The sequence below is a fragment of the Aptenodytes patagonicus genome, chromosome 16 (genome assembly GCF_965638725.1).
Source record: "Aptenodytes patagonicus chromosome 16, bAptPat1.pri.cur, whole genome shotgun sequence".
Classification (NCBI taxonomy): Eukaryota; Metazoa; Chordata; class Aves; order Sphenisciformes; family Spheniscidae; genus Aptenodytes; species Aptenodytes patagonicus.
Genome location: NC_134964.1, coordinates 8,205,413 through 8,221,278, shown reverse-complemented (window position 1 = coordinate 8,221,278; position 15,866 = coordinate 8,205,413). Strand labels below are relative to the sequence as shown.

The 15,866-nt window shown below is 42.3% G+C and overlaps 1 protein-coding gene across 3 annotated transcripts in view; it reads right to left on the bottom strand.

The window, feature by feature from the left end:
• Window positions 1-15,866, bottom strand: part of SAP30BP (SAP30 binding protein) — a 31,494-nt gene that overhangs the window by 1,373 nt on the left and 14,255 nt on the right. For all 3 annotated transcript variants that reach the window (XM_076353950.1, XM_076353949.1, XM_076353948.1), the window contains 7 exons: window positions 12,514-12,556; window positions 5,851-5,939; window positions 3,234-3,325; window positions 2,705-2,765; window positions 2,160-2,211; window positions 1,710-1,768; window positions 394-478 (listed from right to left, as the gene is read on the bottom strand). In XM_076353950.1, coding sequence (XP_076210065.1) covers window positions 394-478; window positions 1,710-1,768; window positions 2,160-2,211; window positions 2,705-2,765; window positions 3,234-3,325; window positions 5,851-5,939; window positions 12,514-12,556 — 481 coding nt within the window. The remainder of the gene's footprint in view (window positions 1-393; window positions 479-1,709; window positions 1,769-2,159; window positions 2,212-2,704; window positions 2,766-3,233; window positions 3,326-5,850; window positions 5,940-12,513; window positions 12,557-15,866) is intronic.

The following is a 15,866-nucleotide window of genomic DNA, read 5'->3' as shown; positions in this document are numbered from 1 at the left end:
CTTTATACCTCAAGAGTAAAAGTAAAAAACTCTACACCTGAACTCCAGCCAAATGGGAGACGGGTTCACTCCCTGCCCCAAAGCATATTTAATTTTAACAGAGCACACGGATCTCAGTTGCTCAGGTACAGGCACAGGCCACGCTCAGCCTCCAGTGTTTTTTTTCTCCCTTCCTCCCAGTTTAAAAGGCAGGCTGTAGGCAGGAGAATGATTTTCAGTCTTTCCGAATCTCTTTAGGATATAGGGACTAGAGGAAAGCTAGTCCGTCAAACCCTAGAAGAAATACTTTTCTTGCATTATATACACAAACAATAAGGAGCCTTCAGGGTTTCCAGGAAGCACTAATCCCAGCATTACTGCAGCTTAATAGGTAGAATCACAACTGTTCTTTACCTCCCACAGTGGTACTGGCTGTTGTGGTTGTTGTAGAGGCGGCGCTTGTTGTTGTACCCTTTTTAGTGCCGGTCACAAATTCAATCTGGGAAGGGACAGATGCATAGGAGAAAAGGGAGGATATAAAAATGAAGTGTTAATATACACAGTCTTTTTTTTAACCCACATTGCCTCTCTGTGTTTAAAGAACAGCTTTAGTGTCATGTGAGACACTGGCCTCCAAGCTGACTGTCATGCAGGAAGAAAGATGTAGACCTCAGGCCAAAGCGTACCGAAGTCATGATCATTAAGGATTCCTGCAACCCAGCTCCTAAGTCAGATACAATAAAAATGTGTTTGTTAACTGGTACAAGCATAGGAATTTGATATAGCTCAGAAAGGACAGATCCTGGTCATTAAAGAATGTATTTATACAGTTAGAAGTTTTGTTCTTTTTCCTTTAAGAAACATGCAAGACAAGTCCCTACCTGCACAATTTACTGCGACTGCATCATAGCAGGAAACCTAGCAACAAGAGCTACAGCAGCATGCAGTCTCGTATTTTCAAAACTGCAGATATGGGCAAGGACGTAATCAGATACCTGGGTTACTGTGCAAAAACCAAAACAAGTAGCAAGACACAGCATGCACTGCTAGAAAAAAATACCTCCACATACTGAATATGGAAGGAGCCTTCTGCAAGTTTGGATGGCAGTCTCTAACATTAGACAGTTTTCTAATGCCTGTCACTAGCTTAAAGGCAACACCACTGAAGGACAGGAATAAAATCTTCCAAAGCTTGCCTGTGTTCTTTTTTGGGGGTACATAAGAACATACGTTTTTGTGACAAGCCCAGTTAAAGTTAAAATAGGCCCAACATTTCTGGAAGTTAGATGCAAGGCGGCAATATCAAGGAGAACAGAAAGCAGATATTGTGTCTCAATGAGATACGGTGAGGAAATTAAGCTATAACTAGGCTATGCCACCAGGCAAAGTATCACAGACTAAGAAAAAAAAAAAGCTGTTTATGCATTGTCTTGCCTGTATCTGGCCTGCTGAATACCATTTTAAGAGCTCTGGTTTAAAAATACTGACAAAACAGAAGGAAATCCAGTCAAATAAACAACCTAAAGAAATGGACCTGTAAGAAAGGGCAAACAACTTGATCTGTGCAGCTTGGAAAAAGACATGCTAGAAGAAAGGACAGAACCAGGGAAGAACAAACAGTATTAGCATAGAGCACAATTCATAAGAAACAGGAAAGCAACAAAATGAAATTCAGCAGGGAAACAAACAAAAACCCTGCATCTCAGTCTCTTTTGGTTTTGAATAGCTACCTTTGTGCGTTCCTTCTTGGCCTTCTCCAGTTTGTCCATTTCAATCTTCTGGGCTTTAGCTGAGAAAGATCAGAAGTTACAAGAAGCACTAGGAACAGTAAAAATCCATAGTTCTCTCTCACTCACACACTTCCCATCATAAACAATCAAAACCAACATATTGTGTATAGAAAATTAAACTGCCATGAAACTACTGCTTTTTAATCAAAGCATTACTGCACTAAAGTAATTATTTAAGAGATGAAAACATTGAAGAACCAATTTAAATGAAAAGGCTTTCCAGACTGATGAAGCATCAATAACATTCAGGCACATCCAACCAGAATGAAGTAGTTAAGAGCAGCATGTGATGACTTCTCATTTATAAAGGAAGTGAAGACTCTAGTGCAGTTAATTAACTAAAAAACACAAAGAGCTAAGTTAGGACAAAAGAAGACTTCCTGGAATTACCTAGTGCCTCATAGTATGAATCCTCTGACCAGCCATGAGGATCAAACATGTCCTAAAGAAGAAAAAAAATCAGTCAGATTAGGGCTATTTCCACATAGACACAAAACCCAGTTAAAAAATGTTTCATGTATTTCTGTTCACTGATGATATTCATTACTGATTTCTTCTTGTATTCCAGTGACACAAAGATCACATCAGACCTTCTTTTATAGGACCACGTTCTGTTGTGAATGAAGAAACAGCTTTGAAGCTAAAAGGATGCTGGGATAAGACATGCATTTTTCTGCTGCTCGGCTTCTATGCCCCCCAAGAGTTTCATGTATATCTACACACTTCAGCAGTTTTTGTTCAGAATCATTATAGCAAAGTTGGAGGCACTGAGGCTCAGTACCACACAAAAATGTTCACTTCAATGCAGAAGATCAGACTAAAGTTCCCTTAAAGAACCTCTAAAAAAGCAGGCTCAGGAAAGCCTGAGGTAAGAGCTCACACCCCTATATTACCTTTTACCCACTCCCTTGCCAGTCAAAAGTATTGCACCTCACCTTTGGGTAATTCGTACCGAGTTCATCAATTGAACAAAACTGGATCAGCTTTTCATAGATGCTGCAAAGGAAAGACAGGAGTTCAGAACAGAGCCAGTGAGCTAGAAGTAAAAGGAAGCATTTCAGATTTGTTAGTAGAAAGAGGCTGTCACCTCTTCACACTGCAAGAGTAAAATCAGAACCTGGGAAGCTACGCTTGCTATGATGGATGTGGCCTGCCATTAACCACATTATTTTCCACTTCCCCCAAATTAATCTCCCAGCTCCCAGAACAGACACATCTTCTAAAATACTTCATCCAAAGCCTGTACATTTAAAATCTAACTAACACACCAACTCCAGTTGCTGCCTCACAGAACACAAAGAAGAGTTTTACTGTTTCAGTTACAAAAATGAGAAAGACAATTTGATTGTAAGCAGTAGTACTTCTTGCTCAGGATCCTGTTTTTGCTACAACTCCAACAAAGAAGAAAATTCTTGGAATTTGCTGTGTGGTGCTTTGGTCACACAGGAAAAGATGGTGGCTCACCTGGGGTTGCGGAACTCCTTCTTCCTCTGAATGATGTAGTTCATATCCATGCCCTCTTTTATTTTCCTCTCATATAGCTTTTGAATTTTATCCTAAGGGAGAAAGATTACAGGGTGAGCCAGTACGAAAAGGAGGAGCACACCAGCTATCAAGTGTACATGTGGAAACAAGCCAACTGAACCAGTGACTTCCTTGCATGGAGCAAGGATTCCACCTCTCCCCTAAGGCCAGGCAGGCTGATTAGTACAGATGCTCCCTCCTTTAAGGTATGAAAGTGTCTTCATGAACTGTCTGGATAGGTAAGAGAACTGATCTTTGCACTTTCTGAAGGCTTCAGTGATTATAAAGATTTGCATTTGTGGCAGCAGTGCACACTTCTTCCTCTCAGTCTGTTTATAGCAATGACTGTAGAGAAGTAGAAGCCAGCTCCAAGATGGACAGGTGAAATCCACAAAGGTTATCCCACAACTTACAGTGACCATCACACCCCCCTCCACACTCAGTCATGCACGTGAAAAACAGCTGCTGGCTACACTGTGCAGAAGCAAGGCTCATGGCTATGCCTGGGTAACAGACGAGCAGAGCCAAGGTCTGCTGGAGAACGAAAACCAATGTGATCATCAGGTACTGCTGGTGGTGTCTACTGGCAGCCAAACGCTCTTAGGAACAATGCACTTGAAAATCCCTGCTTCAGTGCAAGTGACCACTTAGATGGAACCAGCTTCTCTTTGCAGATCACTCACATAGTTACGAAGTCTATGGATATGTTACTGAAGCCACAAGCCCCTGCAAAAAGCAACTTAACTGACTCAGGTTGGAAATGTCAAGCAGTCTACTCTCCAAAAAGACTGAAAGATTTAAAAATAAACATGATTTTTTTTCTTCCTCAGCAAGGTAGTGAAAGACCTTAAAAGTATTTTTACTCTGGTGATGCTGAAGGGATAACAAAAGCAGAAACTTTCAGATGGAACATATACTTAAGTGGTACTACTGGGAGAATATTCTCAGTAATTTCCTTCATCTTTTCTTTTTCACACAAATTTCTCATGTACAAGAGGCATATAAAATAAGACCAGAGGCTAGGCCTTCAGTCTTTCAGGATGGGAGAGTTGAGTCAATTTTCCTTTGTTGCTTCTGGGTAAGTCACTTCATGTCTCTCTCTGTATGGACAGTCAACTCAAATACAGAACTCACTACTGTCTAAGGGTTTGCTGAAGCCGGAATAAAAGAGGATTGTTAAGAGCTGATATGAAACTCGTATTTCATGAACTTTAAAAAAAGCTTTATAAGGTAAATTTTCATCAGGTCCTCACAAAATTAGCAAGAAGAAATGATACAATCTCCACATCCAGTGCACACATCGTGAGGTTTGAAAGAACAACTGCAAAAAGGTGAATTTGGGGAGTGGCAATGGTTGAATAGGTGTTCCCTTTTGTCCTCTCCCCGTGGAGGTAGCACTATGGTTCAAAAAGTCCACAGATGGGGAACTACTCAGTCAAATTTCTTCTTTAAGAAGAAATACTCCCTTTGGCAGAGCGCAAGCTACAGTTTATTAGAGGAAGAATCTGACAAAAGGAAAGAGCAAATCAACAGTGAAAAGCCAAGAACATTTTGCATCTCTAAAGAATAATCCTATCTCCTTGCTCAAAGTGCTCTAAGATGTGGTTTGACCTGCTAACAGAGGACAAGTCCTCCTTTGATTTAACATAGTAAACTGCTGTCAAAGGGGAAGAAAATCTGCTTTATTCTGTCTACTCTCTCAAGCTCTGTACATTCCTCAGATCTAACGCACTCCAATTCATTGATGTCAGAACAGTAAAATCCTCCTACAGCAGAAGAGGAGGAATGGGTGCGCCCAGGTACACTGTGCAAAGAAGAAAGCGTGATCTGGATGGTGAGTCATTCTGAATCACCATTGCACATTAGTAGCTTACTTTACAGAGCATTCCAGAAGTGATTCTTTACTTTTATTTCTACTGGGCAGATAACTGCAGTTAAAACTCAAATGGGTGGTAGGAAACAGCAGTCCCTGCTCTTTCATTTGCCCTCCATCAGGAGGAGGAAAACAGAGCAGAAGGTTATTGGAAAGTTGGTTACTGCAATTATTTGGGTGTGCACCAGAGAAAACATGCATTTGTTTTCTTTTGCTGCCTCTAAGTTACCAACCTTCCCTCTAAATGTTTATCATCTAGAGATATGTAGGTGGAAAAGGAATCCAGTCAATGCTGCCTCAACTATTCCAGTTAGGGGATTCTCAGGCCCATATAGAAAAACAATGATTTGTTCTTTCCTACAGGGCTGAATTTGCTGAGGCAAGAGGATAACAGCCTTCACAGTAAACATTGCTTCTGTGTCACTGGTGGAATCAAGACCCATTTTAACGCCTAAGTGGCCCACAGAGACTAGAAAACAGCTTTAAGCTACTTTGAGATTCCTAAATTAGAATTGCTGTAAAGTCTAAAGCATTAACACAGTGCATTCATAAACTCAGCGTGGTAAAAACCAGCTTTAATGTTGGATTTTTGACTTGTGCAAAAATGCTGAGCAGAGTTCCCAAAGATCCCCCCTCCCTACTGAATTGCAAGCCTTTTAAAAAGTAAAGTGGACTTATACCAACCTGCAAGTGGTTAGAACATCTGCCAGGAGGCTCAGGAGGGATTTTGATCTCATCTGGAGACATGTTCCGCACTCTCTCCGAAAAAGAAGCTGTAGAGAGCAAGCTGGGCATGAGTTCTGGCAATACTGAAGGGAATTTAAGCCATGCAAGTCATTAAACTTGTTTTATGTTCTTGCTAGTGTTACTCTATCATGGGTAAAGGTAACAGGGGAATGCTGTCAACTGGTACTCGTGGTGTTTTCAAAGTGCAAGTTTTCAAGTTGCAAGAAGCAACTAACCTAAAGGTTAGATCATTAGAAGACGGATGCGATGCTTGCTTTATTGATTTCTACCTTATACCGTGGCTCTGTGTCACATCCATGCTTAAAGCTTGGAGGTCTCTTCACCCCAGAATGGAAATGTGAAAAGCTAAGCTACTTCCCACTCCAGCTGCAATTGTTGATAGGATCCTCAAAGGCAAAGGATCTTCAGAGGAACAAAGATTGGCTTGTGGAATGTATCTCTAAACCCCTGCACTGTGCACCACATACCGAGCCCTCCACTACTCCAGCTCTTCCATACGCACTTTGAAGTCCTGATCTGAACAGCTCAGATAACCTGGAGTCTCTGAAAACTCGCGCCAGGATACCTTCAGACAGAGAATCAGACTGTATGTGGAGGATCACAGGATCAATCTAAAGCAGCCTGGCTCATTGCCATTTTCGGGGAGGTAATCACTTTGGGTCCTATTTATTTCAAGACCTACCTACATGAACCACAATGGTTCAAGAAGGGAACAACCCTCCCAAAAGCTGTCAGGAGTTAACCACAAGAAATTACATTTCATCCTTAAGTTAACGTTTCCTTAACAGGCACTTTGATCTTTGCTTATGGAGTCAGACTATTGCTAGAAAGAACAACTCGTTCTGCAGGACCGAGAACAGACCAGTACAGACTGCCAGATTTCTATAGCTGTTTGTGTTGGGATATACTATTAGAGTACCTGCTTGCCCTATAAAGATTATAGAGTTATTAGCAAAAGAAACTGCCATGTTTCCCCCCTATTGCTTGCTACTTTCCCACTATTACAGGAAACCCAGGCAGTTTTCTAGCCAAGTCTTGGAGCAGAGATTTGTGCCACATTTAAGCAGCTGGGATTGTTTTCAACCATAATTTGTACAGCGAAGACATCCCAGTCGTAGTCTGTAATGGATAAAAGAGACCTGACACCAGCACAGAAGTCATATCAACCAAGCCATTCACATTTGCAGCTCTTCAATTATACATTCCTCAGTAAAAGCTGCCTGAACTGCAGTTCTAGCACGCTCAAGTTCAGCTCCTTTGACTAAAGCCCAGAAGGGCCCAAAGGACAGACACCGGTGTTTGAACACAGCATGCTCTCCTGCCTTCCAGCACAGAGCGTCGGATAGCTGAGGTTACAAATAATCAATGCTATACATGTTCAGTGTTAAGACTACAGTTTCTATTTCTTTTGTAAAAGTGTAAAGCACTAAGGACAACATCCTTTGGAGATGCAAAGCTAGCAGGCGACCGACCACTCATTCTATTTGATCAAGATGTTGCTGAGGGTTAAATTTTTCAGCAGTTGCTAGTAACGAACAAAAAGTGTCCTTTGGCATTTACTAGGAAGGAAAGCTTGCCAGAGCTCCTACAGAAAGGCAGGCAAACTGGAGCTCCCTGACAACAAGGCAGACATTTGTTATAGGTTACAGCTGCTGGTGGGATGGGGAAACCTCTAGTTTAATTAGAGTTTCAGGAACCCAGAGAGACAGTAGCAAATAGACAGAAGTGTGAATAATAGACAGCACACTAGGTTTTCCAGAAAAGGTGAAAGCTGATTAATGGCTTAAGAGATTCACAGCATGAGCAGAAACATTAAAAAAGAAAAAAGGCCACCAAATCCAGACTTCATAAAGCAAAGAAAGGACCTTAAAAAAAAATAAATAAATCAAGCCTAGCTCCAGACTAGACATCCCATAGGCTCCTTATCTTTGCAGATGACCAGAAAAGCCACAGAGAAACAAAACATTTATGGGAAGGGGAACTGTGGGCTCATATAAACTCAGGAACTCTGGGCAAGAACTCTGTCTAGCCAGCAAAGCAGTCACAAAGTCATAAGAGTATGTTCAGCAATCAGCTCAAAGCTCCCTTGAAACAGAAATAACATTGGAGGCAGAACAAGAGCTCGCAATGAGACGACGTATTTTGATGCATGACTTTTCAGGTTTTGGTGCTCATTTGCTCTTTTGTTTGAGCCATGTGAAAACAATCATTTATCAACATTATACTGATGGGGGAAGGCCTCTCTTAATGGCTTACAAGGAACTGGAACCAAGACATCTTTGTCTACGGCAATCCTGCCATAGCTGTACGCAGCTGAAGACTGAGTCAGCAGTGTGGCTACGTGCACCTCACAAACTGAGCACAAACATTCATCATTACTCAGTTATTTCACCACATTGCAGCCAGACTGAGATGCCCCATCATTAGGAAGGATGAGTTTAACTCCTTCAGGCTTATTTACAGTAAGGAAGTGCAAATTATCCATGCCCTTGAGCAGTCCTCAAACTTCCTGCCCAAACAGACAGCAGAATGGCCGATTCCATGGCCTCTTCCCACCAGCTCTTTCCCTAGAGGAAGGGGCAGCTGGGATTATCATTCAAAATAATCCTGGAACTTGCATATATGGCCGCAGGCTCCTGTATAAAAGATTTGTGTTTTCAAGTCCCAAGCACAGCTTTCCACTGTCTATACAGTGGTAAATGCAGATGGACAGCTAACAACAAGGTGTGTCCTCACAGGATACATCCAACTGCTTTGTGCATCCTGTTATTTCTGTCAAGATCAAAGTTTTACTTTTACACGAGTCATAGGTAGTGACACTGGCTGCAGTCTCTAATTGGGCCTGTGATTTGCTGACTCACGGCCTAGAGGATCTCCATGTGGGGACCTCAGGAAGCTGGCTGTTGCTGCAATTAATCACTATGGGCACACCCAGATTCTGGCTCACATTAAGTAAGTATCTTCCCCTAATCAGATTCAGTCCAGCTAAAGAACTAAGGCCATAAAGCAGATCCCACGACTCAGATGAGGGTTCAAGAAAGTAGGAGCCAATGCACTGCCAGGTCTGCGACTCAAGCATCCTGCTGCTGAAGGACATGGCCACTGGTGCTTAGTCTGTACATTCTCCTTCCACAAGCTGACCTAAAAGTTAAACATATTTCATCAGCGCAAGCAATAGGTGCTTGTAGCTTTTTGTGCAGCCAGCATGTGCACTGTGGCAAGGCAGAGATAGATGTTCAGCTGCTCCCGGGCTCTGTGTAGGAGGCCAAAGCACAGCCAACTATCAGGGTGTACCTAGCAAAGATTCAGCATCTCGGTAGTCAATGGAGGACATTTGCTTGCCAGATCTTGGTGATGCAGATAATTAAATGGAAACACTACATTTAATATGCTTCAGTTTCAGATAGATGGGTTATTTGACCAGTATATCCAACAGTACAAAGAAATACTGCATAGCAGGAGAGAAAGTGCCACAGTGCAAATTATGCACTCGGTTCCTTCCAGAAGAAAACAACTGCTCACAGTCCAAAGGCTATGCTGGAGACATGGACGGGGGGCACACAGGAGCTTTGTTTCCTACAGATGGGTAGGCATATTTTCCTAGTGCAGAGAAAACCAAAAGAATAGAGAACATAGGAACAGAAAGAGCTGGCTGTACCTGGACAGATTGGGGTGTGGGTCATCTGAGGTCTGGTAAAGTACCTTACCTCAGCGCTCTCAGTGAATAACACTGCTCCCCAGGTAGGATTAAGAACTCCTGTCCCTTTCAAGGTTCACTTGTATGCTGCATCTTAAGTAGCCACAAGGGATTACAGGCAGTATCAGGTGCCAGTTTGTCTATAAAGGTCACACTATGCAAAAAAACAAGCAAAGACCTGGAAAGGGTAATCAGAGGGGCATGGCTTTCCCTTGGAGACATGCAAACCGGTGGTGCCTGGTCTCTAAAATTGCATTCTTTGGCACTCTAATCAAGTCTGCTTGGCATAAACCAGGGTGTGTGGGTTTCTGATTTCCTGGCACCAGAACAGCCAAATCACAGGGAAGAACTGGAGGCAACAACATGCCAGTGAGTCACCCATCCATGGATGGACACTAGTTCCCTTTCTGCTCTGTGGGCTGAGAAATGCAGAAAGAGACCTGCAACTCAGCCATATTTTCTGCTCTTATGAACGCTGACTTTGTGCTCAGATATCCTAAGGGCTGGAGAGAACATTTGTTACAGTCCAAAAGGTAAACAACCATGCTGCAAAGAACTTCAGGGCAAAAAAAAAATGCATCCTAAAAGTATTCTTTTGCAAGGCCGCAGGAAACGGCAAATGCAATGTCCTGCCAGCACCATGTACTCTTCAGAGTGGTAAAAAAAAAAAACCCAGAAGGGCAACACTGATGCAGAAATCTATCAAAATAAGTTTCACATACACTTCATCCTCAACCACAAGGCAGTTACTGCTGAAACCTCCCCTCCCATTCTTTCAGGCTTTGATTATGTGATCGCTACTTCAGCATAAGTCAGGACAACCATGCCCTTCCCAGCTGCTCATCCCTACTGTTTTCTTTGTGCCAGCTCTAGTGCTTACATAGCATGCACTAAGCAGATCAGGGAATGGATCCAGCTGGAAGCCTCACAGAAGAAAAAAAAAAAAAAAAAAAGAGAAAAAAGGCAACGAAGCTCGATCTCAGCTGGCTCCAACTCCCGGACCAGCTCAAGGCACACAAACATTAGCGTGCGTCCAGGGGAGGTAAAACAGAAACATTATTTTTGGCAGAAGCCTACATTTATGCTGTACTTAAGCAACTGCATAACCACGGACTTTAATAAAGGTGACACTGAACAACGTAAGGTTATCTTCTGAGAAGGGCAGGCCCTCAAGCTTTTATGCAAAAAGCAGTTGTGGAAAACTGTCTAAGGAAGACTTCGACTTCCACATACCGATATTAGACAAAACTTTAGATGTCCAGATTGGAGAAGTTACCTGCTTTGTGTCAAAAAATCCTGCACCTTTTTCTATTCAAGAATTCTAACTCTAAAAGTCCAAGTTTACAGGAAGGGAGTGGTTCTCATGTTACACCAACCATAAGGCTCTTGCAACAGTTCCTTTTCAACTAGATAAGATATGCTGTCATGCAAAAGACCTACAGAATCCAGCATGGCAAGTATGCTGATCTCTGATAACCTGCTTCTGCACAAAGCTAGCCTACACGCTGCTCTGTGTGTGCTACTATTGGGAAACGATATTAAAGATATATTGCAAACCTTAATCCAGGTCTCGGGACTCACCAACACTGTCCACTCATGAGTGTGTGACACTGTAATAAGTGCCCTCTGTGCAGCTTTTAAGCCTGCATGCAAGTCTGGGCTATCATGAGACAAATGAGATTCAACCTTCTAATCTCCTGTGGATGGGGCAGTCTCGGGGGAAAAGGAGACCAACAAAATTGTAATCTGAGCCTTATACCGTAACTAAGAAAGGACTACCCGCTACATTGCTTTACAAGTGTAGAGCTTCACCCATATGTAGAGAGTAGAAGGGCAGCTGGCTTTCAGATATTCTTCTTTACTTTTTACCCTAAATGCTGTTGTCTCGTCCATGTTTCTAGTGTGCATTTGGCAGCAGATCAGTAGTTTGGAGAGAGATCTCTGTTGCATTCTATGATGAGACTGGTTAAAGCAGTTTTGCCCTCTAAAGGCTGAAAATTCAATATAACAGCTGGGTTGGTGCAAAGTCTGGGCAGGCCAACTGAAAAGGACTTAAGTCCAAAACTTCAGAGTGAAGGCTGTTGTAGGAGTCAGCTTAGCATCCTAGTATTTACTGTCTTATTTTATGTTTATCACACTTTATGGCTGAAATACCATGCTTGAGTCTTGACAAGATGACTTGACAGATAATGAAGCAACTTCTAAACTCATAATTTTTTTTTATGATATTATTACATGCTACCACACAACTGTACTAGTAACCTCAGGAACAAAGGGTTAGTTCAAGATAGTCAGAGCTTCAACGTAAAATACACTTTCTGTACATCTCCACAGAGATCAAGCAGAGGATACTATTTCAAGCTGATGACCCTGGACTTTCCAAGCATTTTTTCCAAATCTAATAATGGTGCAATGAATAAGTGAGATGTCACAAAAAACAAGTAAGTTTCAGTAACCATTAGAAAACATATGGTACACTATGTCAACACAGCAGCTATAAATCACTACATGGATTACATTTAAGTGGGGATATTTTAGTTAAGTTTCTGAAGCCACAGAACAAAGTATCTGTCATCATTCCTGGTTATACTGGCTCTCACAGAGGTGTCTGGACAAAGTTACTGCTTTATTGTTTTTAAGCTCATCTAGAAAAACACCAACACTGCCCTTTACATATATGTCATAGACATGTAATATATGAAAATATTTTCGTATTTTTAGGCATGGTACCCTTCTCCCAAAAGACAACTTCACTGAAAAAATTCTACTGAGATAAAACATTGCAGGCAATAATTCCAAGTCCAGCATTGCCAGGACAGAGTGAAGATGCTTTTTACAAAGGGGGAGCCTAGAAGGTCTAGTTTGAAAAAAACATGTGAATAAATACTTCTGAGCAAACTTACCAACTAGCTCCTGAGGATCTCTTTTCTCCAGTTCTGAGAATTCCTGGGAGGAAGGGGGAAGAAACAGATTTTAGTCAAGGTATCCTTCCAATCTAAAAAGCTATACTGTCCATTTGTTTAGAAATTTACACATTACTTCTGAGACAAAAGAATAAAAATTAAGAATGAAATGCAAGGTATTAGATAATAGGGCAATGTTTGTACCATGGAAAGTCAAAGCCTAACAGGATGCTCTGTTTCCTTTCAAAGCTGGAGTCTAAATTTAACGAAAGAATTCAGGCTTTGTTTCTATGAGTCCTAGACACTCAGCTCCTTTTGAATTCCACAAAAACTGCTGTACTTGAAGCCTTTCCTCAAAACAGATCAAACCATAGATTCTTCATTTTTGGTGACTGGCCCTTGGCACTGGCCAAGAGTCAATGCTTTAGAGCATAGCTAGCTAAATACAAGCTGGATCCAGCCCACAGAAAACTACTTAAGCCCTGGGAATGCCTACCACAGGCCCGGGCAACTTGCAGTCCTCTAAGCAGGGCCAGCAGGATGCATTCCCCAGAGTAACATGAAAACAGCTGAAATGCTCCCAGAGGCAGCAGCAGAGCAAGACGACTTCAGAGCGGCATCTGATCGGCCTCTCCACAGATACCCAGGGCTCTGCAGGGTCCCGGACTGCAGAGGTTTGCCAGTTGTGCGTGGTGCCAGAATTCACTTCGGTAATTGTGCCATTCAGGGCTTTGGCTGATAAACCCTCTATGAACCAAAATGCCAGAGAACATGGTGGTGATGCAGATCCTGTATTCCCATTTTGAAAGAACACTCCCACTGTCAATTCTCTCTTGGCTGCTACTTTCCAGGAGTGACATAGCCGATCTGCTCTACCAGAAACTCAAGGGCAGCCTCCACTGGCTTGTAATGCTCTGTTTGGAGATCTTCTGAACACAGCTAATCCCTCCTTAGTTATATAAATTAAGCCTGCTTTAGTTGAGGGAGCACAGCAGATGTTTGCACCAGAGTCTGCTGAGCGGGAGGCGTTATGTAGGATAAGACACTCTTAAATATGCTTTTACCATATTGAGACAAATATTCAAATATTTTCGTGCTTCTGAGAGACCACAGGAGAGTCACAAGTGATATCAAGTTCAGCACAAATAAAGTTTTGAAACAGTATCAGCTGTATCCCAACATTGCCCTCTCCCCCCTGCCTCTCTCCCAAAGACCTTTTGTGACTCACTGGACTGTGCGTCCAAAATTCCTCAGTGCCTCCAAACACTGAAGCTATTCATTCAACCTGACACAGACATAATGCTGCCTCCTTGCTGCTTAGTAACCACTCTCTAAACCCCCTCCTTTACTCCATCTCCAATCAGGTGAGAGGTGCATAAGGTGAGGAGAAAGCAGCAAGGTCACCAAGCCAGATCTGGGAACAGGCTGTGCCAAATTCACCATGAAAACCCACCAATTTCCAGAGAAGCCAAAGCTCTGGAAGCAGAAAAAAAAATTCTTTTTGTGGCACTAACTGCTAAAGGGCACTTTTTATAGCCATTCATGGGAAAAAAAAAAAAAAGCAGCACCCTGTTTCTCCATAAGTATACTTGGATCACAAAACACAAGGCTAAAGCTATTTTAGAAAAAAAAAAAAAAAGGACACTAAGGAACATGTATCTTCTCACTGGCCAGCTGGCAAGGCCCCAGGCCCCTTTGTGAGATGGACTGTAGTGTAACAGCTCCAACCCCTCTAAGCTAGTGCACTTGGTGTAGTGCATTAACACCTCTTCTCCCAGGGGCTTCAGAAAGAACAGCACAAGCAGAAAAAAAAAAATTGAGAGAAGCATGACATTTCAAAGCAGAAAACTTATGCTAAGAGAAGGAGCTCTCTTTGGCGAGAACACTGGACAGGAATCCAGGGAATCTAGGCTGTGTTCTCCACAAACCCACGCAGACACGGCGTTAACATGGTGAGCCTCAACCACATCGACATGGCGTTAAGATGGTGAGCATCAATTTGCCACCAGAGAAGTGGGGACAATTCTGCAGTAACTAACAGATTGTGAGGACAAATTCAGATTAGCATGCAAGTGTTGCACGTGGGCTAGAGAAATTCATAGAGCTACAGATACAAGGGAAATGTATGTCCAGGCAACATACAGTAACTCATTAGGCAGCAAATACATGCTGTCAGAAGGCTGCTTTATTCCCTTTAGGGGGAGAACTTGCTAGATATGTAATTAAAAGTATTTCTCACCTTGGTTTGAGACAACAAGCAAATGTTTGTTGAGGTGAAAGGAGGGAACTGCTTTTGTTCCAACCTTGACTGAATTACATCCTGCACTCTTATCTTTTGAAAGTTTTGTTTTAAGTGGACTGAGAGGGAAGAGGAAGAGACGGGCTATGTCCCCGAGCACTTCTTGATCCTTCCTCTTACCCAGCACTGTCTTTATTATTCCATTATCCCTCCCATCTTCTGCCCACTTATCCTCTCACCACCCAAGAACACAAAGGCAAGAGAAAAAAAATACCCCAAATGACCAATATTGCCAAGCAGGCACTTAAGCAACCCAGTGGCACAGACAAATTCAGGTGCTTTAGACATGTGCTAAACGCCCTCAAGAAGGCTGTCCTCTTATTTGGCCAATTAACAGGGTTGCAAGGGTATTTGCTGTATTTCTGAAGTTTTCAGAAGCCCATTTTCAAGTTTCCTGTAGCTGTTTGGAGCCAGCACCAAGCATCAGCACACAATTCTCAGGAAACATGAACTCATATTCTGAGAGGTAATTTGATGGCCAAAACCTCTTCTGTTATGTACCTTACATTAGACAAATACGTCTAAAATGTCAGATGCATTAAATAGTATGTTTTATGAATTTCCAGAATCATCAGTAAGTTTGCTTTCACCAGAAGTAAGTTTGTTCTTTAATTTGTATCCTTTAATCCTAGAGGTACAGCACAAGTCTGCCCCATTTGTAACAGGCTGAAGCAAGCCAGTCCTATCAGGCTGCCACTGTGTATTTACCTGGCCTAATCGCCCACACCCGTTTCACCACGGCTGCTCTATCAAGTCTAGTCTCCACATCCTCAGGCCATAGCCAAGACATCAGAAACCCCAGAGCTACATCAAGCAAAAGAAAACAAGTTCACTAACATATTATAGCCACACCTCACTGCCCAAAGGATATGAATTTTGCTTACTGATTAATTACTGCGTACCTACACCCACTGCTCCATCATTAACAAGCTGAAGACACAGCTTTTCATTAAGTCAGACTACTTTCAAGCCTCTTAAATGCCTTCAGAAAACAAAGGGATGACCGACTCTTCCTACGGTGCTTGTTCATATTTGCTCAGTTTACTGTCTAACA